This window comes from Saccopteryx leptura, chromosome 1, assembly GCF_036850995.1.
Source record: "Saccopteryx leptura isolate mSacLep1 chromosome 1, mSacLep1_pri_phased_curated, whole genome shotgun sequence".
Taxonomy (NCBI): domain Eukaryota; kingdom Metazoa; phylum Chordata; class Mammalia; order Chiroptera; family Emballonuridae; genus Saccopteryx; species Saccopteryx leptura.
Genome location: NC_089503.1, coordinates 276,671,398 through 276,695,035, shown reverse-complemented (window position 1 = coordinate 276,695,035; position 23,638 = coordinate 276,671,398). Strand labels below are relative to the sequence as shown.

Genomic DNA, 23,638 nt, shown 5'->3' with positions numbered 1-23,638 from the left:
CTTATATAAATTATAGTTCAGTGAATCTGTATATTCTTTCACCAGCATAGTCTCACAATTATGTTCATCCCATCCTATTTTATTATATAATCACACTAATCAGGTTAGATATAACAACCTTTTACACACATTTTAAATATTATATATGTACACACACAAAAAAAGAATAAGAGTGTGGATTCTTCTTCAGGGTGAAATTGACAACATTAAGTATGTGGCATTTTAATTATTTGAGTGCTTCGATGCATTTATTATATATACTTATATAAATAATGGAGCATTATAGTTATATAATTTTAAATTTGTATGTTTCAAACTAAGGGTAAATTTTATCAAAGTATGTATAAATTATTTAACAATTGATCCATTTCACAAATATTGACACTGAACAACGCTTTTTCTTTTGCCCTTTTGCAGCCATGTGCTATTGAAAAACGTTTGTCTCTCTTTATGCACACATACGCATATCCCCATTTCTATGTACATGACTTCATTATAAAGGTCTGTCAGTGCTTTTGAGTCTGACTGATTGATGTAAGATGTCATTGTGAACATGCCACAGCATCTAAATGGCTTCAGTCTTTTTTCTTCAGCCTGCATTACTTGAAAAGTGGCAAAGCTTCCCACTTATCAGTCACTCAAAGTGACTGTAGCTGTCAGTTGTGTACAAAGCACAATCAGTTTAGAAGCGAAGACACCAGCATTTTTCTTCTCAACTTGAAGCAAACACGTTTTGACTGCTAGTCATTCAATTTTAAAGGCTCCTCAATTAGGGCCAGAAGAAGATATAAAGAAAACACATCCTGAACACCTTCAGACCAAGAAACAGAAGAAATGTATTGCCATCTCTGGGTTTACCTGACGGTAGCACCGGCCCTCCCTTTTTCTGACTGTATGACATGGGCGCTCATGACAACACACCCTCTATCATGCAACAATATATATATATTACAGTAACACTTTTGGAAACCTCTCTTCAAGCCTGTTTATGTTTCTTTCGCTCCTTCCCTTTTGATCCATGCACCGAAATTCAAATACTTTACTTTTCAAATTAAAAGAAACCAATCTTCTCTACCAATTTTGTTTACTAATGAACAACTTTCTATTCGATGAAAACATAAAACCCAACGGAATAATGAGAAAAGTTAGCCAAAGAGAGGAACTATGGGAGAGAGAAAATAATTTAAAAGCTAAAGGAAATGACCAGAGGCTAGATCAGATGGTCAAGCAGCAGGTATGGATATTGATGTGGGCAGAGTTGTGAAAAGGAATATAGATGTAGGAGTAAAAAAATGCATTCAGGATTAGATAGTGATATGGTAGACGAAAAATTGTTAAATACGTATCTTGGTACTAAACAGAAAAAATAAAGTGAGAGTAGTGATTTCAAAAAATTACAGAAATGAATCATGTATATTTATACATTAATATAAATCTCTAAATATATGTATATCAAAATTAGCTTATTAGTTTACCTACTTTAGTTAAACACATGTGCATGCTATGAAAGTTTATTAGTTCACTTCTTCCCATTTCCTTTTTAAGTATAACAAGATTGTCAATATAAAATAATGCTTTTTAAAGACATGTATCTTTTATAAACATGACACATTCTTCTTGGCATTTGTAGGTGAAGATTTAGTACTATGCAATATTTGCTTATATGAAACACATCTTTCCTCCATTTATAAAGATTAATGCCCCTCAGGAAAGAGTACTCTTGTACCTGTTTTTCTGTAGAAAGAAAACAATTTTTTAAAAATCTTGCCTCTTTTAAACCTCTCAGTTTAAAAGATTTAACTCAGTTTGATAGATCAATTACTCTTATTTTCTAGAAATTATCTGAAGGAAATCACTTATTGATACTCCAGTAAGAAAAGAGAGAAAGAGGACGCTTTTTTTTTTAGTTTACCTAATACTCAACTGTCAGAATCTCTCTCTCTCTCTCTCTCTCTCTCTCTCTCTCTCTCTCTCACACACACACACACACACACACACATACACACACACATACACACATCTCAGTTCTACTGACTATAAATGAAGATAATGTCATAACCGATCTGAATTCTTGTGATAATTATAGGAAATCACCTCTGCAGAGGGCTAAGCATTTAAGAAGCAATGAGCTGCTCCTTCTCACCAGAATAGTACAAAATATAAAATAATTTTACAAATCACATACAGCACAGAGAATGCTGGCTATCTATTTTGATGGCTCCCTAAATAATATTTGAATCCCTGGAGAAAATTACTGTCTTGCTTATTATTATGTATACTACAGAGTGCATGTACATAAAAATGCAATCTCACTTTAATCATTCTGCTATTCATACATTTAATAAATATTTTAAAGTTCTTGTTATATGCCAGGATCTATTGTAAGTACTTTCAGTGCAGTAGTGATGAAGACAGATAAAATCCTTGATCCCACAGAACTTATTGCTAAGTGTGCATTGTGGTAGTGGTATGCATACAGCAAAAAACAAATAAGGCCCTGGCCGGTAGGCTCAGTGGTAGAGCGTCGGCCTGGCATGCAAAAGTCCCAGGTTCGATTCCCGACCAGGGCACACAGGAGAAGCGCCCATCTGCTTCTCCACCCCTCCCCTCTCCTTCATCTCTCTCTCTTCCCCTCCCGCAGCCAAGGCTCCATTGGAGCAAAGATGGCCCGGGCGCTGGGGATGGCTTCTTGGCCTCTGCCCCAGGCGCTAGAGTGGCTCTGGTCGCAACAGAGCGACGCCCCGGAGGGGCCAAGCATTGCCCCCTGGTGGGCAGAGCGTTGCCCCTGGTGGGCGTGCCGGGTGGATCCCGGTCGGGCGCATGCGGGAGTCTGTCAGACTGTCTCTCCCCGTTTCCAGCTTCAGAAAAATACAAAAAAAAAAAACAAAAAAAAAAAAAACAAACAAAAAAAAAAACAAATAAATATAACTGGGTAATTATGCTGTGAGGAAAGGAAGGGGGTCAGTGACAGAGATGATGGGGGATGCAGAGACAATTTTGGATTGGGCTGGTAAAGACAGCCTCCCTGAGAAGGATGGCATTTGAAGAGGGACCTGCATGAAGTGAGGGTCTGAGCAATGTGATGACCTGAAGAGAGCTTTCCAGGTCATGAGAAAGGCAGCTACAAATGCTCTGTGTGAGAACCTTTCTAACACATTCCTTGAAACCAGGAAGGACAGGTTGCTGGGGTGGAAGGACGGAGAGAGTCAGAGATCGGCAGTGGTACCATGATGTATAGCCCAAAAGACTAAGATAAGATGAGAAAAGTTAAATGGCATGGTTTTGAACATGGTTAGAACACAATTAGATTTAAAAGCAGCAGCTATGTGAAAAATCTACTTAGGGAGTCAACATGCCAAAGCAGGATGACCAACTTGGTTCGGAACCTACTACAAGTAGTCCAGGTGAGAATTGATGATGACTTAGCCAGTGGTCGGCAAACATTAGTCAGCAGAACCAAATATCAACAGTACAACGACTGAAATTTCTTTTGAGAGCCAAGTTTTTAAAAATTAAACTATATAGGTAGGTACATTCCTTATCGAGGTAGCGTCCGCACGTGGTATTTTGTGGAAGAGCCACACTCAAGGGGGCAAAGAGCCACATGTGGCTCGTAAGCTGCAGTTTGCCAAGCAGGGATTATACTAGAATGATGGTGGGAGAAGTTTGCCAGTTGATAGAGTTTGAGGGTAACAACCAATGATGATGGGTGGGTTGTGGGATGTCACAGAATGAGAGGATTCAAGGATAGCTCCTAGCTCTTTGGCAATAGCAGCTAAGCAAATGGTATAATAGTCATAGTTGGATGAATAGGGAAATAACAAGTTTGCAAAAGGTAAAGGTTCTGTTTCAGAAATGTGAACTCTGAGTATCTATTGTTTATCCATTTAAATAGGTTAAACAGGCAGTTAGATATTAGGTTCTGCAGTCCAGGAGAGAGATGGAGGATGAAAAGATAAATTCTAGAGTATTGTGTTTAAGATAAAATATAATACCAATAGATGAGATCATTTAGGAAGGAAGTGAAGATGAAGAAGTCAGATGGAGTATAGCAAATTAGCTTTTCAAGGATGGGGAAGAATCCACCAAATGGACTGAGAATGGGGAAAAGAAAGTTGAAATAAAGGCAGATTGTGATTTTATGGAGGCCAGCTGAAGAGTGTCACAAAAAAGTAGGTGACATCAATCTTATTAAATGTTGCTTTGATCTCAAGTACGTTGAAGACTGAGCATTTACCAATTCTAGAATATTCATCGCAATATTCTTTCTACTTCTCTTTTAAGAGAATAATTGGGACCATTCTAGTATCATAATGTAATCTCAATGTTCTATATATCATTCCTTTTCCATTTTATTTGACTGTTAGTCATTCTTTTCTGAAGATAAATAGAGCCAAACACACACATATACACACACACAGTAAAAAGTCAATTTATTTTTTGTTGTCTATAAATTACATGAAATTAATCAGCTCTTGAGTAGAAAGTAGAACTTTCGATAGGAGGCTGCTGCAAATTTTCAATGTGTTGGGGGTGCCTGAAATGTGTATCTTCACTCACAATGAAACTTTTCTTGATAGAATATTTGGTTTTATGTTAACACTCTGTTAATTTCATTGGCACTTAATTTACTACTTAGTTATCAACTCTTTTCAAAGACAGGAAATAGATTAAATTTATTCCTAGGGATTTAATTCTTTTTGAAGCCACTGTGGATGATATTGTTTTTCTTGATTTCTCCTTCTGATAGATCATTATTAGTGTATAAAAATGCAACTTATTTCTGGATATTTATTTTGTATCCTGCTATTTTACCAAATTCAGTTTTCAGTTCTAGTAGTTTGTTCATGGAATCTCTGAGTGGATAAGAAAGCTGTGGTACATTTACGTCATGGAAAACTATGCAGCCATAGAAAAGAAGAAAATATTACTTCTTGTAACAGCATGAATAAACTTGAAGGTCATTATGCTAAGTGACATAAACTAGTCAGAGAGACAGTACCACGTGATTTCCTCATGTGTGGAATTTAAGAAACAAAATATCAAACAAGCAAAATTGAAACAGACTCATAGAGAGCAGGCCGACAGCTGTCAGGGGAGGTGCTGAGTAAGGGAACTAAAGAGATAGAACAAAAAAGGATGGAAAGAAAGAAAAACATTGTGGACTTGACTTGAAGAGGTGAACACACAACACAGTGTACAGAGATGTGTTGCAGAATTAGGAAACTGAAACCTGTATAATTATATTAACCAGTGTCACCCCAAGAAATTCAATTAAAAAAAAAACAAAGATTGGAGATAAAGATTCTTTCTAATGATTTTTTGAGTGCTAACTGCTCCAGCATTTATATTACTACACTAAGATATAAACCATGTTGAAAACAAAAATGTTCATTTTAGGCCAATACCTTGTTTGACTTCTAGACTATACACTCAAAACTCTTGTTAATTTGCTTTGTTTTTTCTTTGTTTGCCACTATTTGATAATTACATTCCCATGGTTTATCTAAGAACTGATGAACTCTGTTTTGCTAACTGATAAAATATAAACTGTGGAGGCTCAGTGAGGAATAGTGTTCAACTTCTTCCCCAGGGAATGTTTTTTGGGAAAAAGCTTCAAAGCCATAGGGAATACTGCTGTCATTCTGCTTGTTGGGCCAGTCTTGGTGATTCCAAAAAGTCCATATTAAATTAAATGACCTAGACTTTACTTCAGAAATCATATTGCAAAGGTTAGAGAAGGAAAAAACACAGAAACTGCACAGAAATGGGATAACAGAAAAAGGAAAACCATGAGGAAGATTAAATAATATTCCACATAAAAATGAGAAAAAAAATATCTTTCCATGAAATGCATCATTTATGTTTTAGTGCAGAGCCCACACCAGGATAAAAAAATTACAAAACCAAGATTACAACTTCAAAAGCTATTATCAACATAATATCAAATATAGTTATTTCAATTAGCATCTCAATAATATTTAAAATATTTACTTCTATATAAATATAAATTTATTTTGCTAGATAAATTTATCAAAAAGAGAACTATAATCATGAAACTTTCCATATCTATGTATGTATGTATGTGTCCCGACCATCTTCCTACCAAGGAAACCAAAAAATATATACTATATAAATCTTAGAATTGTTAAAGTTAGGTTTGGAATCCTTAAGCTTTATCTTTTTGCAATAACTCATTCATGTTACAAAAACTCCTTCATTCTCAGTTACTGTTTATTTTCTTGAATATCTTCTCCAATTTAAAAAGAAAGAAAAATAAAATGGCACCGTCCAAGGCAAGAGGCTGAGCATGTATTATCCTCATTATTTCCCAACACCATTAAAATGATGAAAACAAATAAATTTATAAACCTCTGTCACAATGTAATTAAAATAAGATGCACACCCAGTCAAGTAACGTGACCCAATTTTTGGAAGATTAAAAGCAACCATAGAATTTTAACTGACGGTAGTGGGTGAAACAAACTGGAGTCACATGGAAAGGCTAACTGCTAATGGAGCTTAACTGGCTCTCAGAAGAGCAACCCCCACCACCAAATAAAAAAGTCTTGGGACTTGAACCTCAGGAATGAGAGACAGTAGGAGTGAGACCTGTGTAGAGAACTATATTATTAGTTGAAAGTGAGCCTCACTAAACCACCTCCTCTCCAACTGCATTGCACTCCCTCAACAGAAATTGAACAGTGTGGGTAAACTTAAGATAGATAACATTAAACTCAGAACAAAGACATTTCTGCACTTACATGTAGTGTTCACATAATGTATGGCCAGCATCCTGTTCTCACTAAAGCAGTGCCCACCTGTTGATAAGCCTCATTTATAGTCACAGATCCCAATATACTTTTTCTTATTTCATTTTTAAATCTCAATGGGTAACTGATGATTTTAATTCAAGTGGAACTTGAAGCTGAACAAGAAGCATCATGATAAGCAAGTGAAAAATAAAGAAAAAGGTAATTTAAGGAAATGAAAATTTAATATTTTATAACACCCTCAAATTTGTATACCCGGAGATATTCAAGGAGAAAAACTCCATTAAACAAGAATAGAATAACTTGAAAAAAGAGTTATCAGGGAACAAGAAGAAGCTCATGAAAATTAAAAAGACAATTTCTCAAATGAGATTCAATTAAAAAGTTTAGAAAATAAAGTTTAAAATCCCCTAGAAAGAATCAAGAAACAGAGAAAATACATGAACAATAAAAAAACATAGTTATTAACCCAGAAAACATAGTATCTGCCTAATGGGAGATCCAGAAAGAACTGGAAAATAAAAGGAATAAAATGTCAACTAGAGATTGAGAGACTGAGAGAAAAAGAAGAGTATGTTCCAGAACAAAAAAAAAAAAACCACACTCTTTAGACTAAAAGATTCATGGTATTTACAAAATAATAAATGAAAAATGTCTGTACACATCCTAGTGAAAAGTCACAAAAATAAGGGATCGGCTGAGCCCCTAGTTAGAATACAGCCTGCCGACACCTTGACTGCAGCTTCATGAGACCCTGAGCAGAGGACCCAGATGAGCAGTGCCTGGATTTCTGGCTCACAAAAATGGTGAGATAATAATTGTATGCTGTCTTTAAGATGACAAGTTTGTGGTCATTTATTATGGAACAGTAAAAAAATTAATATAAAAAAGAGATACTAAAATCTTTCAGAAAGAAAAAAATAATGCTCACCACCAACAACAAAAAATTCAGACTGACATTATATTTCTTATGGATGCAAGAGGATGATGAATGAATGGGTTTGAAATATAAAGAAAATATTTCAACTTCGAATTTTATTTACAGCCAAACTGTCAATCAAGTAGAGAGGTAAAAATGGAACATTATTACATACACATACATTTTGAATACTTTAATCCCGGAAACTTTATATCCTGTGCATTCAACCGCCCTTCCTTTTCTTTTAGGAAATGCCTTGATGGGATTGTAGAGCAAAAGAAGGAGAGACACCGAGGAGGAGGATAATATTGGAAACAGTGATTCTAATTCCAGGGAGTCATGAATGGACATCTGAGAATGGGAGCTGGACCAGCCAATCCAACTGAAAGCAGGAGGACAGAGGACAAAGAAGCAGGTATCCAGGAAAAGGGGATTCTGGACATTTGATTTATTCTTGAGAATTCATCGAAATAATAATGCAAATAACATGAGGAGAAAAATAAAGGCAATTGAAAAGCACAAAGCTACAAAAAAGGAAGTAAGGACTATCCCATTAAGACTATTCAGAAAACAATATATAGCCCTGGCGGGTTGGCTCAGTGGTAGAGCGTCGGCCTGGCATGCGGGGGACCCGGGTTTGATTCCCAGCCAGGGCACATAGGAGAAGCGCCCATTTGCTTTTCCACCCCCCCCCCTTCCTCTCTGTCTCTCTCTTCCCCTCCCACAGCCAAGGCTCCATTGGAGCAAAGATGGCCCGGGCGCTGGGGATGGCTCCTTGGCCTCTGCCCTAGGCGCTAGAGTGGCTCTGGTCGCGGCAGAGCTACTCCCTGGAGGGGCAGAGCATCGCCCCCTGGTGGGCAGAGCGTTGCCCCTGGTGGGCGTGCCGGGTGGATCCCGGTCGGGCGCATGCGGGAGTCTGTCTGACTGTCTCTCCCCGTTTCCAGCTTCAGAAAAAAAAAAAAAAAAGAAAACAATATAACAATATATAGACATTTTCATGTAAATATCATTTATTGATGTTTAACTTCTATTATTAACCAATAGCTAAAGCAGATAGGTATGTGTCTGTACATGTATACATGCATACACATATAAACACAGAGATCATAAAAATTGGCAATTGAAGGTGAGAGAAGAGATCCTCATCTGACAAAGCAAGTGTTAAGCGACACTACGTATTTGTTAACTGAATAAGAAAAGAAGTGTAAGGAAACTATTTAAGTTTAAAAGCATTTATTGGAGAACTTAAATGACATATTTTGAGGTGAAGGAGGGGAATAGGTGGGAATGTAAGACTGGCAAAATAGAAACTAAGTAAAATATCAAGTTTCCAAGTTTCCAAGATTTAAAGTTGATAGAAACAGTACTGGAATTATATTTTTGATATATATAACTAAATACTAGTAGACTATTAAAAATAAAAACTTTGAAGATTTTTACAGTGTTTCCTTCTGAATAAAAGGATTGGACACAGCGTAGCGGTCTGGGCTCTAGAGAGCTGCTTTCTTTACTCCCTGACCTCTTTTAGCCATGCAGCATGTAAATATTAAAATTTTTATGCAATAAAAATTAAAATACATATGTAATATGTACTTAATATGTATTTGCATATCAATCTATCTTTATCTCTATCTACAGAGACATGTTTATCTGGATAGAGAAATAATATGAATGACTGAAATTCTATCACTAAGTAATAATCATCAGAAGATGTATTAAAAAAATAAAAAGAGTACTTCAAGAATTTAAAAGTCACTCCCTCTGAGTGAAAAGACAGAGGTGCAATTATTATCAATGCTTTTTTAGAAGAGGTTACCTATCTTCTATCTTCTCACCTATCTTTCTACTTCCAGAAAGGACAAGGAAGAGAAGAGAGTCAGATATAAAGTTACTTTGTCTTAGTATATTCTCTCCTACTAATCTATCTGAATGCCAGAAACTGTATCCTGTCCAATTGTGGCATATTTTATTTCTGAGGGCAAAACATTAGTTGGAGCTCAAGGAGTTAATGCATTTCCTTTTCAGGTTGAAATGCTACCTTAATTGCATAGTCTTTATTCTTGGCATTTCCAGTCTCCTGCGTAGACACAGTTACTTTGCAATCTCTTTGTGTTCATGTATGTGTATGGGGTCTTGTTGAAGGGGGTAAAATGTTTCCAACTTACCACATTCAGAGAAAGAAATCATAAATCAGCAGGACAGTCAGGTACTCTGATTTCACCTTTAACATTATTATGTTTTCAATACAATATTTCAATGGATTTTGTTCTGCATAATAATTTATCAAGAATTACCAAAACTCCTAATAAGCTCAGAGAACTTTGGCTCTAATAAAACGAAACCTCTGTCACAAATTGTTTGAGCCCATGACTGCAACTTAATCATTCAATTGTACATAAGTCAAATTGTATTTTTACTTTGTAGGAATAGGTTCCCAGTGAAAGAAAACTCATTTTAAAATGTGGGGCCATTATGCCCTAAATGGTAGAATATTAGTGAAATAAAAATGAACTGGGACATGACTCAAAAGACTTGGAATCAGGCCATTGTTCCACAAGTAACAACTTCTATTGACTTTGGGAAAACTGAACCTTACTTGGTTTCAGTTTACAGATGTCAAAATGAGAGATAGGTCTAAATCAGGGGTAGTCAATCTTTTTATACCTACCACCCACTTTTGTATCTATGTTAGTAGTAAAATTTTCTAACTTCCCAACAGTTCCACAGTAATGATGATTTATAAAGTAGGGAAGTAACTTTGCTTTATAAAATTTATAAAGCAGAGTTACAGCAAGTTAAAGTATATAATACTAATTACTTACCAAGTACTTTATGTCATATTTTTACTAAGTTTGGCTGAATAAATCTTTATAAAACAACTTACTATAGTTAAATCTATCTTTTTATTTATACTTTGGTTGCTCTGCTACTGCCCACCATGAAAGCTGGAATGCCCACTAGTGGGCAGGAGAGACCAGGTTGACTACCACTGGCCTAAATAAAGGCTTTCTAAAAATTTCCTGTAATACTAAAATCATATGAATTTGGAACACTGAACGCACCGTATTCAGTGGTACTGCCATGAAGATTATATTCTTTTTTTCCTAGAGATTCTCTTTTTGCCAGTATAATTCATTCAGCTGTTCATCATCAGAAATACAAAAAGAACAAGGTTTCTCACTCTTAAGACTTAGGCAAAATGTTTAGCATTGTGTGCTCACTACATGCCAGGAATGATCCTATTTAATCCTTACATTAACCTGTTGTGTTTAAGGTATTACAATTCCCATTATATAGATGGGAATAATGAAACTCAGAGGGATTTAGCAATTTTCCTGAGGTCACACAACAGATGAGGTGTGAAGATGCAGACTTGAATTTGAGTATGCTTAATTCCAGAAAACAATCTCTCTTATATTTTTAAAAAAATCATTTAATACAATTAAAATTGTATTTCATACAGTTATGTATACATTTCTATCATCTGAAGTACCAATCTCTTTACTACATACTGTAGAATATACACTAGTCAACTAACAAAACAAACAAAGATTTGTTTTTTGTCTCAACCTTTAACTCTAGACAGAATCAGCAACCCCAAACTATTACTAGACCTGAACATGCTTAATTTATGAATCAGAAACAATGACAGGCGTTATTAAATACTGATTCCTTGCCCCAAAGAGAGCACAATAAACAGCAATTGTAAAAATTTATCAGAAGGGGTAATGCAACAAATTTGTGTACAAACACTGAAGTTTCAGTATGAGAATCATAACAAATATTCAGTAGACAATATCTTTAAATTGCCTTAGAAATACTTTTTTTTAGAGTCCTTTTTTAATACATTTTAGACAAGATCGGGTGCGTTCAGGGTGGTATGGCCGTAGACATTAATACATTTTAGATAAGGGAGAGAGAGAAGGGGGAGGAGCAGGAAGCATCGACTCCCGTATGTGCCTTGACCGGACAAGCCCAGGGTTTCGAACTGGCAAACTCATCCTTCAACTGTGCCACCACAGGTCAGGCTAGAATGATCTTAAATGAATTTCATAGCAAAGCAAGTTGTTGACTTGGCCTCATTACATGTTAATAAGAAACTTAAATTCCATTAAGTATTATTAAAAACTAGTAAAAATGTAAAACTAAGACATGCTTCCTCAGCCCAAAGCTGTAGACACACTGGCCCATACAAAGCTTCAAGATAAAAAAGAAATTGGGGCTCCAGGAATAATCAGTTTGTTGCTAAAACTGAAGTTCAGTAGAAGTTACATTCATTTATTTTAAAAAGTTTGGTAGCAGTGAATCAGGTCAGGATGAACCATTGGTCTAAGATCATTACTAGAAACATAAACCACCTGTTAGTATTAGAAATAGGTTTATTATATATAAAAATAGATAAGTCAGAAAATAAAATTGATAGAATATGGGCATTATAGCACAAGCAAGAGAGTAAAAAAAATACCATCAAAAAATCTACAGCCTGACCAGGAGGTGGTGCGGTGGGTAGAGCATGGGAGTGGGACACAGAGGACCCAGGTTTGAAATCCTGAGGTTGCCGGCTTGAGTGTGGGCTCATCCGGTTTGAGCATGGCTCAACAGGTTGTGTGGGGTTGCTGGCTTGAGTGTGGGATCATAGACATGACCCCATGGTGGCTGGCTTGAGCCCAAAGGTTGCTGGTTTGAAGCCCAAAGTTGCTGGCTTGAGTCCAAGGTTGCTGGCTTGAGCAAGGGGTCACTCACTCTGCTGTAGCACCCCCTCCCAGTCAAGGCACATATGAGAAAGCAATGAACAAGCAATCAACAAACAACTAAGATGCCACAATGAAGAGTTGATGCTTCTCTCCCTTTCTGCCTATCTGTCTCTGTCTGTTCCACTTGCTGACTCTCTCTGTCTTTGTCAAAAAAATCTAGAAATATTAAATATAATGGGGTGACATTGGTCCATAGGAAACACAAGTTTCAAGGGTACCTCCCCATGGCATATGGATTATTTATTGCATTGTGTGCCTACCACCTAAAGTTAAACCACTTTCCATCACCCAAGGCCCCCAGAAGAAACCAAGCCTGATAATAGCTTAATCTTGGACTTCTAGTTTCCAGAATCATGAGAAAATAAATTGCTTTTTTTCTGTAAAGATATCTAGAAATATATTTTTTCTGACATTTATAAATATCTTCTCATGTACTAACGTGCATTAATAGGTAGCTAGATATAGTAAGTTGGAACACAGAAATGTCCTTTTCTTTAAGGACAATGAAAGGAAAACATTGTAAAGTAATAAAAGAAGAAGACATAACTTTTTGGTGTTCCTAAAATTAAGACTCTCATAAAGAAATGAATAAGTTACAGGGGGACAATGGGATATTTCTGGTATTATGATTTTATTTGTAGAAAGAACAAATTTGTGATGCTGCAACGAATAACAGGAAACTCTCTAATTCTTCTTTTTATCCTGAGTTATATGTAAACCTGAAAGATGACTATAACTTCATAAAGGCTTTATAAGGAATTAATGCAGATTGTATTTTCAATCCAGTTGGAACCATGCAATTTTAGAGCTAAGAATGCTTTTTAAAGAGAGAAAAACAGTTCATAAAGAATTGTTCCTAATTATTCATTAAAAATGGTTAATTTGCTAATTATTATGGCATTTTCTCATCAAATAACTATAGGGTGAAACTTACCATCACTCTTTTCTTTGGTAGTTGAAAAATTAATAGAATTAACAGGCTCAAATAGTTTTTAAATAATCTGGTCATGAGAAATTGTGAATGTTCGTGCATACACATACATGCAAACTTGTTCATGCATTTTTAATATTAAGTGGCATGTACTTCAAATGAAATAAACATGCCTAAATTAACCTCTCCTTTAAAGGGATCTCAGTTAAAGAATGAGAAAAATATTGGGGAATGTTGTTTTCTTGTATTTAACAGTGAAAATTCATCCTGCTCTCTTACCCTCTATCAATCTAACCCAGGCAGCAGATCTATCTAACCCATTTAAGGTATTATATGCCTTTTCCAATATTTGGATCAAGTTAATGTCTCATGTATTTGAATTGAAACAAACATTTTAAAGGCAGTCTTATTTGTGGACTGGAAACACTGTAGTCCACTATTCTACCAATAAAGGGACTAGAACACATTGTTTTCTAAAGTCCAAAGCAACAATAGAACAAAACATCAAAGAAAATGCAACCAAGAGGAGTAACGTCAATTGGTAGTATGTTTATTTCTACAAAGTCGAAAGCTCCTAATTTAAGAGAGAAAAAGGTAGAGCTAATTCAGAATACATAAGTATTTTCAGGTATCAAGGAAAATTGAATCTATGGTAAATTCTTACGTGAGTATTTATGTATGCATTGACTAAAATACATTTTATAATAAAACTTGTTATATATTTGATTTGTTTTCTACTGTATCAGGTCTGATGTTTATTTATCCTTCTTCCTCCTTGTCTTAGGCTGCCAAGAGAAAGGAGGAAGTGTATGTGTGGGGCGGGGGGGGGGGGAGGCAGAGAAAACATTTAAAAAAGAAATATGGTCAGGATTTATGTGAGTAAGAACAGAGTCTATTCTACATTTTAATATTTTATTTCTATACATGCCACTATATAAGTGCTTCCCATAGCTGTTTAAATAATCTCTCAACAGACTATTTTAAATATATTGTGACTTTCATAACTACTAAGTGCTTGTAAGACTGCCCCAAATTAACAATTTATAAAATATGCTTTAGAACTATGCTTTTACTTAATGAATACACTCAAAGCTGTGAAAATAAATTTCCTTTCAGATTGTCAGTCTTGCTCAGTATTTATTTTTTACCTGAAATATTCCCAACTTCCCAAACTGTTTTTTAAAATTATAGCCTGATGGGATTTAACTCCATCAGTACCATTTATCTGTACTAAAACTAGAATGACGATAATTACATAGATATTCAGATATTATATCTCAACATCTCTCTTAATGTTTTCCCCAAATTATTATTAGGGTGACATTATTCCCTTTAGGGACTACTGGCATTTTTTTTCCCACTCTGTGACTAGTGGAAGCCAGCAACTTAACATTTTGATCAAATAGAAATTCTCAGCTTTTAAATTGCTTACTTAGCAAAACTTCTATTTACAGGCAGAAAATTTGATCCTTCCTCTACCTGGGCCTAGTTGTATAATCTTGGGCAAGTCATTAAACTTGGCTTCAGCTCTCTGGAGTACAACCTTTATTATCAAATCTTCTGTAGCACAGTAATTTATTTTTATTTATTTTATTTTATTTTTTTTGACAGAGACAGAGAGAAGGACTTGTAGGGACAGACACACAGGAAGGAAGAGACGTGAGAAGCAACAATTCTTCGTGTGGCACCTTAATTGTTCAATGATTGCTTTTTCATATGTGCCTTAAACAGGGGGCTACAGCAGAGTGAGTGACCCCTTGCTCAAGCTAGTGACTTTAGTCTCAAGCCAGCAACCATGGGGTCATGTCTATGATCCCATGCTAGAGTCAGTGACCCTGCACTTAAGCTGCTGAGCTTGCGCTCAAGTCTGAGACCTTGGGGTTTTGAACTTGGGTCCTCTGCGTCTCAGTCTGATGCTCTATCCACTGCACCACTGCCTGGTTAGACTAACACAGATCATTTTAAGGCACTTGATTTTCAAAATACTGTGGTAAAAATTATAGTGCTCTAAGCTCTGGAGTAAGAATCCATTCATTTTAACATTTGGTCATTATAAACAGCTTAACACCCACATTATGAATTTAGTGTTCATAATTATGAAAGATTTCAAAAATAGAAACTGAAGTTATTGGCTAATTTAAATGGTCAAAACAAAACTTAGTCTTCTTCATTTTTATAATATGGGTTTAGAAACATTTTAAAATTATGCTTTAACAAAGGACTCTCTCAATTTCATAAAAACTGTAAAAATTTAAAACCATTGGTACCCGCATCACATTACAGTAAAACCAAGTGATTTGCAAAAGGCAATATCACTGATTATGGAATTTTATCTTATTTAGAACGATTGATACTGAGAGTTTTATTCATAGGTTTTTAACAATTAAAAACATTTTAACTCTAGATAACCTAACACTATCAATGGAAACTATATTCATATTCATCATACTTAGACTAAACATGGTAATCCAATGAACAGCTTTAAACCATTGAACAACCACACTTCAGGCACAAACTGAGAGGTCATCTCACATTAGAAATGTGCTTCTCATAATTACACTTAAGGAAGATGGAGACTTTTGGTTGGATAATCTCATTAATATTTCTGTCTCACTAAGGCTGCAGCAAGTCCTCTGAAATCTCAGGTAGGACAGGAATGGATAAACCCTGTGGGCTACCTAACCCAGGATAAAGAAATTGAGCATACCTGACCAATTAGATAAAATGGAATAAACAGTGTTGACAAAAGAGTTTAAACATGTTTAACAAATGAATAAAATAATTTTGACATGTTTTCTTCTGTTATTTATGATGTTCACATATAATAAAATTTTCAGGAAGGGGGTCTAAATTTTGTCAAAGTTCATGCAGCTAGCATGTGGTGGAGACAGAACATCCCTGGCAAGTTATTTTTTCCTTTTGTTACCAATAGAGTTGCTTTCTTTCCTCCTTATCAATGCTCCTCATCTCTGTAAATTTTCACTTAAAAACATGGAGGTTCTAGAGCCTTCAGTCTTGGTTTCTTCCAGCAATACTAAGGGGGAGTGAGACTCCACTTGAACATCAAATCACTATGTTCCCTAACATACTACCTCTATTACACATGGCTCATGAGCATACAGTAAAAGTTCTCACTGTCACTGCTCTAAATCAACAATTTTCAACCATTTTCACCTTACAGCACACATAATTAATTACTAAAGTTCTGTGGCATGCCAAAAATATTTTTTTTTCCTGATCTGACCAAAAATATACAATTTGGTTTCATTCATATCAGACAGTGACAGTTGTATTGGCTTGTTCCATTTTTTTTTTTTATTTGACAATTTAAAGGAAAAGAGGTCAGTGCCCCTGAGTAAATAGTCAGGGAGCGCTGGTTTTAAAAATTCTTGCGTCACACCTGTTGAAAATTGCTGGTCTAAATGAAAGCCTTCTGCACCTTTCTGCTTTGGTTCTCCTGTACCTCCCTCGTTAAGAACAGTAACAGGCATATTTTAAACAGTTAACAATTAAGGACATAAAACATTTCTAACATTCCCTTCGAAATGGTATGAAAATTGCTGTTAGCTTGCTTAGACTAAAGCTCCCGGACACAGGAGGCAACATGTCATTAATTTGGTTAAAAGTAATTTTTACTTTGCAGATCATTTACATTAGGCCTAGCTAAGAATGAGAAACAAAATATTTATATATTTTCTTAATTGGAAGTATGTTTGAAATTATGATTTCTGACCTGGATCTGTTGCTGAAGCAAATTGATTTTATGTTGCTGCTGCAGAAGTTGCTGCTGTTGTCTGGCAATCTGTGGAGAAATTGCACATGAAAAATTTTAAGGAATATTGTAGTCCGAGGGGGAAATTACCAATATTCTGCTGCTCTATGCTGGTTTGACACTGGCTGTTAAGATGATGCAAGTAGATGTGCGGGTGATTCTTCAGTACTAGCAATTCATTCTTGAGTGGGATCAAACAAGACAGTCAGTATTCAGGCACAGTTACAGTTCTTTTGGGCTAAAACAAATGAAGCCCTAAGATACTACCACAGTGATCTAATCCCGTATGAAACATTACTTTAAAAAATCCCACTTCTTGGCAATATATTAAGAAGTTACACTCTTTGATGTTTTTAGCTGTTTTGTATGAGAATATTGATTAAATGGGTTTTTGTGACCAAGGAGTTCAAAGTAGCACAAAGTATTGTCAGGTGCATTATTGCTTAATGACATTTTGGGTTTTATGTTTGTTTGTTTGTTTGTTTGCTTTTTGGTAAACACTGTCCTCATTTCTGCTTTCTAGAAACCTCTAAACTGCCAAATCCTTATTGTATTCCATTCTGGTTTCTGTTCCTCTTCTCAATTCAAATGATTCTTCTTTTTTTTTTAATATTTGTGAGAGGTAGGGAGGCAGGGAGACAGAGAAACAATCCTGCATATGCCTCGATCAGAATCCAACCAGAAGCCCCCTATAGAGTGATACTCTGCCCATCTGGGGCCACTGTTCCATTGTTCAGCAGTTGAGCTATTTTAGCGCCTGAGGTGAGGCCATAGAGCCATCCTCAGTGCCTGGAAACAACTTGCTCCAACGAAGCCATGGCTACAGGAAAGGAAGAGAAAGATAGAGAGAAGGAGGAAGGGGAGTGATGGAGAAGCAGATGGTTGCTTCTTCTGTGTGCCCTGACTGGGAATTGAACCAAGGATTTCCACATGCCAGGCCAACACTCTACTGCTAAGCCAACTTGCCAGGGCTCAAATTATTCTTTATAAAGTCACCAGTCACTACTATTTTTAAATTCTGAGTAGTTTTGGCCCTGGTCAGGTGGTTCAGTGGATAAAGCATCAACCCAGCATGCCAGAAGTCTTGGGTTCAACCCAGTCAGGGAATTTACGAGAAGCAATCAATGAGTACACACTAAATGGAACTATTAAGTGGAATACAAGTTGATGCTTCTCTCTCTCTCTTTCCCTCCCTTCCTCCCCCCTCTCTCTTTTTTTCTCTCTCTCTCAAATCAATGGAAATATTTTAAGAAAATTCTGAAGTGTTTTTAATTCTTACATTTTGACCTTTAACCAGAATTCAACATTCAAGTTCTTTCAGTGAACCTGAACCTCCTTTCTTGGCTTGTAAGAATCGTATTTTCCTGGTTTTGTTTTTACCTGTCAGTCTAGTCCTTCCCAGTAACCTTCAAAGGCTTTATCCAATGTTGTAGTTCTATACACCTTACTTTTAGATTTAATTCATTCCCCTCAATACCTATTTCTATATGTATGCAAAGTGCTTATAAAATTTGTTTCTCTAGACTTGGCCTTTGCTTCCAGCTGCAGACCCATTTATCCAGTGGCATTCCTAAAAGTACTTCAAATTCAACAGATTCAAAACCAAATTCAGGACTTAGTCCTCAGTGTGGTCATCTGAACTGTTTTCCAAGTCAGAGACCAGCACAATCACCTCATTATTTGCTCTGATAACATCCTCTTACTTAATACACACTATGCTATGGACCATGTATATTTTGCCCATTATTCATGAAAAGCCTAGAGCAAAAGGAGTAGAGAATGCTGCTTAAATGGAGGAGAAGAAAGTTTTAAACACTTTATTGTATCAGAAAGGGCGGGAAAACTCATGAGAAAGTAATATCACTCTCTTACAAATAAGCTCTGATTTTTATCTTCATCACTATAATTTCCATTACAAGGGTATATTTCCTTAATTTCAGTATCAGAAAGCTAAAAATTCAGGATAAATATGATAGAAGTAGAGTCCTTTACTATAAATCAAGGAACCAATTTGCAAGGGCTGGGTCTACATTGTGGAACAGTGAACATTTTATTTCCCCTACGAACATTGGCATTTCCCTTATGGGCTATAATTATTTCAATGTTTTCTTTAATCTTAGAAATATAGTAAAAAATATATTTATTTTTTCTGAAGAAAGGTAGGAAAGGAGAAGGTAGAAAAAGGAGTTTCACTTGTTTCTTTATGTTTTCTCCCTTCTCACGTACCAATATTTCAGCTGATATTTAAATCCTTTTAGCATCTTAAGAATTTATCCAGAAACTGACCATATCACACCCCTCCATCCTACTTCCTATTTCCTATTTCACACGACTTCCTGTTTCATGCTACTGTTCACTTTTGCCTGAATTGTTGTGATAGCTTCCCATTGGCTCTTTCTGCTTCTGCCCTTGATAGCTTCAGCCAATTATAACCCAACATCTGAAGAGATCCTTTGAAAATATGTTGCCATGTTATTTACCTTTTCGAAACAATTTGTCTCAACTCAAAGCAAAGACGACTGTTCATGTAATACCTACAAGCCCACTATGATTTGGCCTCCGGATACTCTCTGAGTCCATCTCCTCTTTCTCCTCTCTTTGTCACTCCACTCTGTCACTCGGCTCTCTTGTCTATGGAACACACAAAGGATGTTCCTACCTCCCAAAGATACTCCTGTCTGTGGGTCTCTGACTTGCTTTCCCTTCCTCTGAAACACTTTTCCTAAATAAGTGCATCATTCACCCCCTGATCCTCCTATCATTCACCCCCTGATCCTCCTACAAGTTTCTACTCAAATAGTACCCTGTCAATATGGTCTGCACTGATTATTCGCTTTAAAAGAGTCTTTGTATCAGGAATTAAAATCCCTAATTCTCTGCTTTATTTTCACCATAATCTGTTTCAACAGTCACTAAATTTTACTTTTTTATTTATTGTCTAGCTCTTCCCAACTAGAATTCAACACATGAGAAATTTTTGTCTGTTTAATTCTTTGCCAAAGCCCAGTCAGTAGAACAGAATCTGGCATCAAATTGGTCCTCAAAAGATATTTGTTGAATAGATGTATGTGGAGTGGAGCTCAGAAAATGATGGGAAGGCTGGTCAGCAAACAGGCTCCCTAACATCTCAGGGCTGTCAGAGGGAGATTCGAGTGTACAGAGTAGGCATACACTGTATTAAGTAGGCAGTGTCAGAAGGAGAGGCAGTAAATAAGTTTTCAAGAGGAGAGAAACCTAACCTGTATCTGGTGAAAAGATCAACAACCACAGAGTGGTGGCTGTGTACTGGTTCTCCTCGATAGAGAGGATCTGGGAGGGCTTGCTGGGCTCCAGCAACCTGGCTTGCAGCTATTGGGAAGGACCTCCTCTCATCCTATTTAGGTATCCTTGTCCAGGATCGCTCCAGTACAGAGAAGGCATTCTGGAAGACCTTAATGATTGATTTCTAAAGTTCTAGGAGAATGTCAGAGAAAGTAAAAAATTCTAGAATCCTGTGATGACATTTTGAGATGGGCCAGAATGTGAAAGAGGGAGAAAGGAACCTTGCTCTTCATTAAGCGATTGCTGAGATTTTGTTATAACAAGGGTGTTTTCACACCCACCTAAGTGAGTGGGGGTTCTTTACAAAAAAATATCTTCATCTGAGCTACAGTTTCAGAGGCTCCTAGAATTTTCTAGAATTCAGATATCTGAAGGTATGGAGAGTTATAAAAAAAAAAACACAAGAAAAGAGTGGTGCACATCTAGGCTGTCACAGGCAAGCATTCTAAACTGTTTTATTATAGGGCAAAGCAAGAGAAGTGAAGAGCATAGTCAATAATATTTTGAAGAAAATAACTTGAAAGGCCATATATCTTGAAGGAAAGTGACAAGGCATTTCATTACAAATAAAAATGTCATCTTCCAAGCAGATATGAACAACCAGGTAGAGAGAATAAATTGAAAGGGGATCTCTTCAAATAGAATCTGAACATTTCTTTACCTCTTCCAGCTATGCTAGTTGGCATTTTGAGAGTTGTTTAGATGGTTTTATAGTATTAGTTACCCTTGACTAACCAATGGTTCTCCTCCACTGTGGACGGTGAGTCCAAGTTTATATGTAAGTCATCTGAAGACAACTTCTATCTTCCCTTCTCATTACTACCAATTTTCCTTTAAGCAAGACTTCTTATGCTTTGTCACCAGTTTCCCACTACATATCAATTCTTCTACACATCAGTTATTATTGTCTGATTTCTGCTACTAAAGCTCCATAGAAACCACACTCTTAAAGGCCCATAATAAGAATCTAAATGACAAATCTAGTAGCTTCTTGGCTCTGGATTCTTTCATTTTACTCTCTCTAGTGACTATATACCAGTATCTACCAAGGATCTACCCTTAGTTATTGTCCATTTTCTCATGATCTCACCACTACTCTAATTTAAGGCCTATAAACCTGCCATTTCTCTGCATGAATAACTCTGGGCCCAGATATGAATGTGGCTGTCTCTTGTATGTCAGTTAGATCTAAGTTTAATCACCAGATCCAGTCACCCTATCTGAGAACACCTGTCTAACCATACAAATAGGTATTTATTAAATTACTCTTCTTACATTCCTTCAAATTACTTATCTCTACTAGAAATTACTGTGTGTCCATAAAGTCATGGTGCACTTTTGACCAGTCACAGGAAAGCAATAAAAGATGATAGAAATGTGAAATTTGCACCAAATAAAAGGAAAACCCTCCAAGTTTCTGTAGGATGATGTGGCAGCATGTGTGCATGCACAGATGATGATGTAACACTGTGTATGCAGCCCATGGCCATGCCAGTCGAGATATGGACGGTACAGAGGAAAGTTCAGTGTGTTCTGTGGCTTGCTAAACTTGAATCTGTGACCAAAGTGCAATGTGAATATTGGCGCGTTTATAACGAAGCGCCACCACATAGGAATAACATTACTCAGTGGGATAAGCAGTTGAAGGAAACCGGCAGTTTGATGGAGAAACCCTGTTCTGGTAGGCCATTCAGTTAGTGACGAGTCTGTAGAGGCTATACAGGATAGCTACCTAAGGAGCCCTAAAAAAGCTGTGTGTGAGCCCACATTGAACTGAACTGAATAGGTATGAAACTGGGAGAGTTTTCCTTTTATTTGGTGCAGATTTCACATTTCTATCGTCTTTTGTTGCTTTCCTGTGACCGGTCAAAAGTGCACCATGACTTTACAAACACACTGTATTTTGCTAATTTTTCTTTGTCTTTGTTGATTAACTCTCTCCACTAGAATTTAGGGGCTTTGTCTTTCTGTTTTAAGTGAGGCTGCCCCAGCAGTTAGTTAACAGATTGGCACACAAGAAGCATTTGATTAAACAAATGAATAAAACTTAAGTTGCCCTCCCTCTAAATTTCCCTGTTACTAAGCTCAACACGTTAACCTCTGCCTTTTGTCCACTCAAAAAATTCAACTAACTCTCACACTTCCACCTGTTTATTCTTTTCTTCTTTTTTCCATGGTCATGACCTTATTTTAGGATAGATTCTCACTCTCTTCCCTTTTATCTAAAATTTCTGCCCCATAATTAAAAATTTACTTCAGTTGGTAAATTCTACCTATTCTTCAAAGCTCATAACAAACAACTGTTTAATGAATTTTTTTCCTAATGTCCCTGACTGGAAATGTTTTCTTGACTCACCACAGTTCTTTTTGGTATGTCTCTCATTTAACCTTGAATATAATTACCTCCATGTTTCATACCGCTAGAGCAGTTGATGACCTTCTTCAGATCAGAGTTTGCTTTGTTGTTTCACCTTTTTATTTATTGATGTGGGGGAAAGGGGAGAGAGGCTTTAATTGGTCTTTGTATGCCTAGGAGCGTGACAAAAATAGCAGCAAAACAAAGCCTGAGGAATTTGACTGTGTCCTAGCTCTTACTCACCTGTTCTTGTTGCTGCTTGGCCAGCTCCATTTGCTGGCGCTGTTTTTCGATCTGAGATGCAGCCAGTTTCTTCTGCTCATCATGCGCAGCCAACAACTGCTCTCGCAGACTAGTCAGCTGATTGATCATACCCATGAGCTGCCTCTCCTTCTCAGCTAGGCTTTCAGGAGTTCCTGAAAATCAAATAGCAATCAAATATACAAGAAATGAGAAGAGAGCAACATTTCAATGATAATGATTCTGTTGTATTAGAGAACTACTCAAAAAATAAGGTTCAACATACCAACATATACTTACTATCTTTTAGATTTTAGCTCAGCAATAATAAGTAAGGGTTAATTTATAACAAAATATTAGAATAAATAAGTATTTTGATTATTCTTTATTTATGATGAGTGATAATCCATAGCTTTTTTCCCTTTTATTTTACAAGTATATTAAAAAGAAAACTATAGGCTGACTAGGTACTATTTTTAATGTTCTCTGTTGGGGCATGATGGAAACATAAAGAAGTCTAAAGCACAGTTCCTGGACTGAAGTAGTTTTTAAATCAAATTAAAGAGGCAATA

At 36.3% G+C, this 23,638-nt stretch overlaps 1 protein-coding gene across 13 annotated transcripts in view; it reads right to left on the bottom strand.

Moving 5' to 3' along the window:
• Window positions 1–23,638, bottom strand: part of SOX5 (SRY-box transcription factor 5) — a 1,089,507-nt gene that overhangs the window by 205,756 nt on the left and 860,113 nt on the right. For all 13 annotated transcript variants that reach the window (XM_066354437.1, XM_066354444.1, XM_066354418.1 and 10 more), the window contains 2 exons: window positions 23,070–23,242; window positions 17,111–17,179 (listed from right to left, as the gene is read on the bottom strand). In XM_066354437.1, the coding sequence (XP_066210534.1) occupies window positions 17,111–17,179; window positions 23,070–23,242 (242 nt within the window). The remainder of the gene's footprint in view (window positions 1–17,110; window positions 17,180–23,069; window positions 23,243–23,638) is intronic.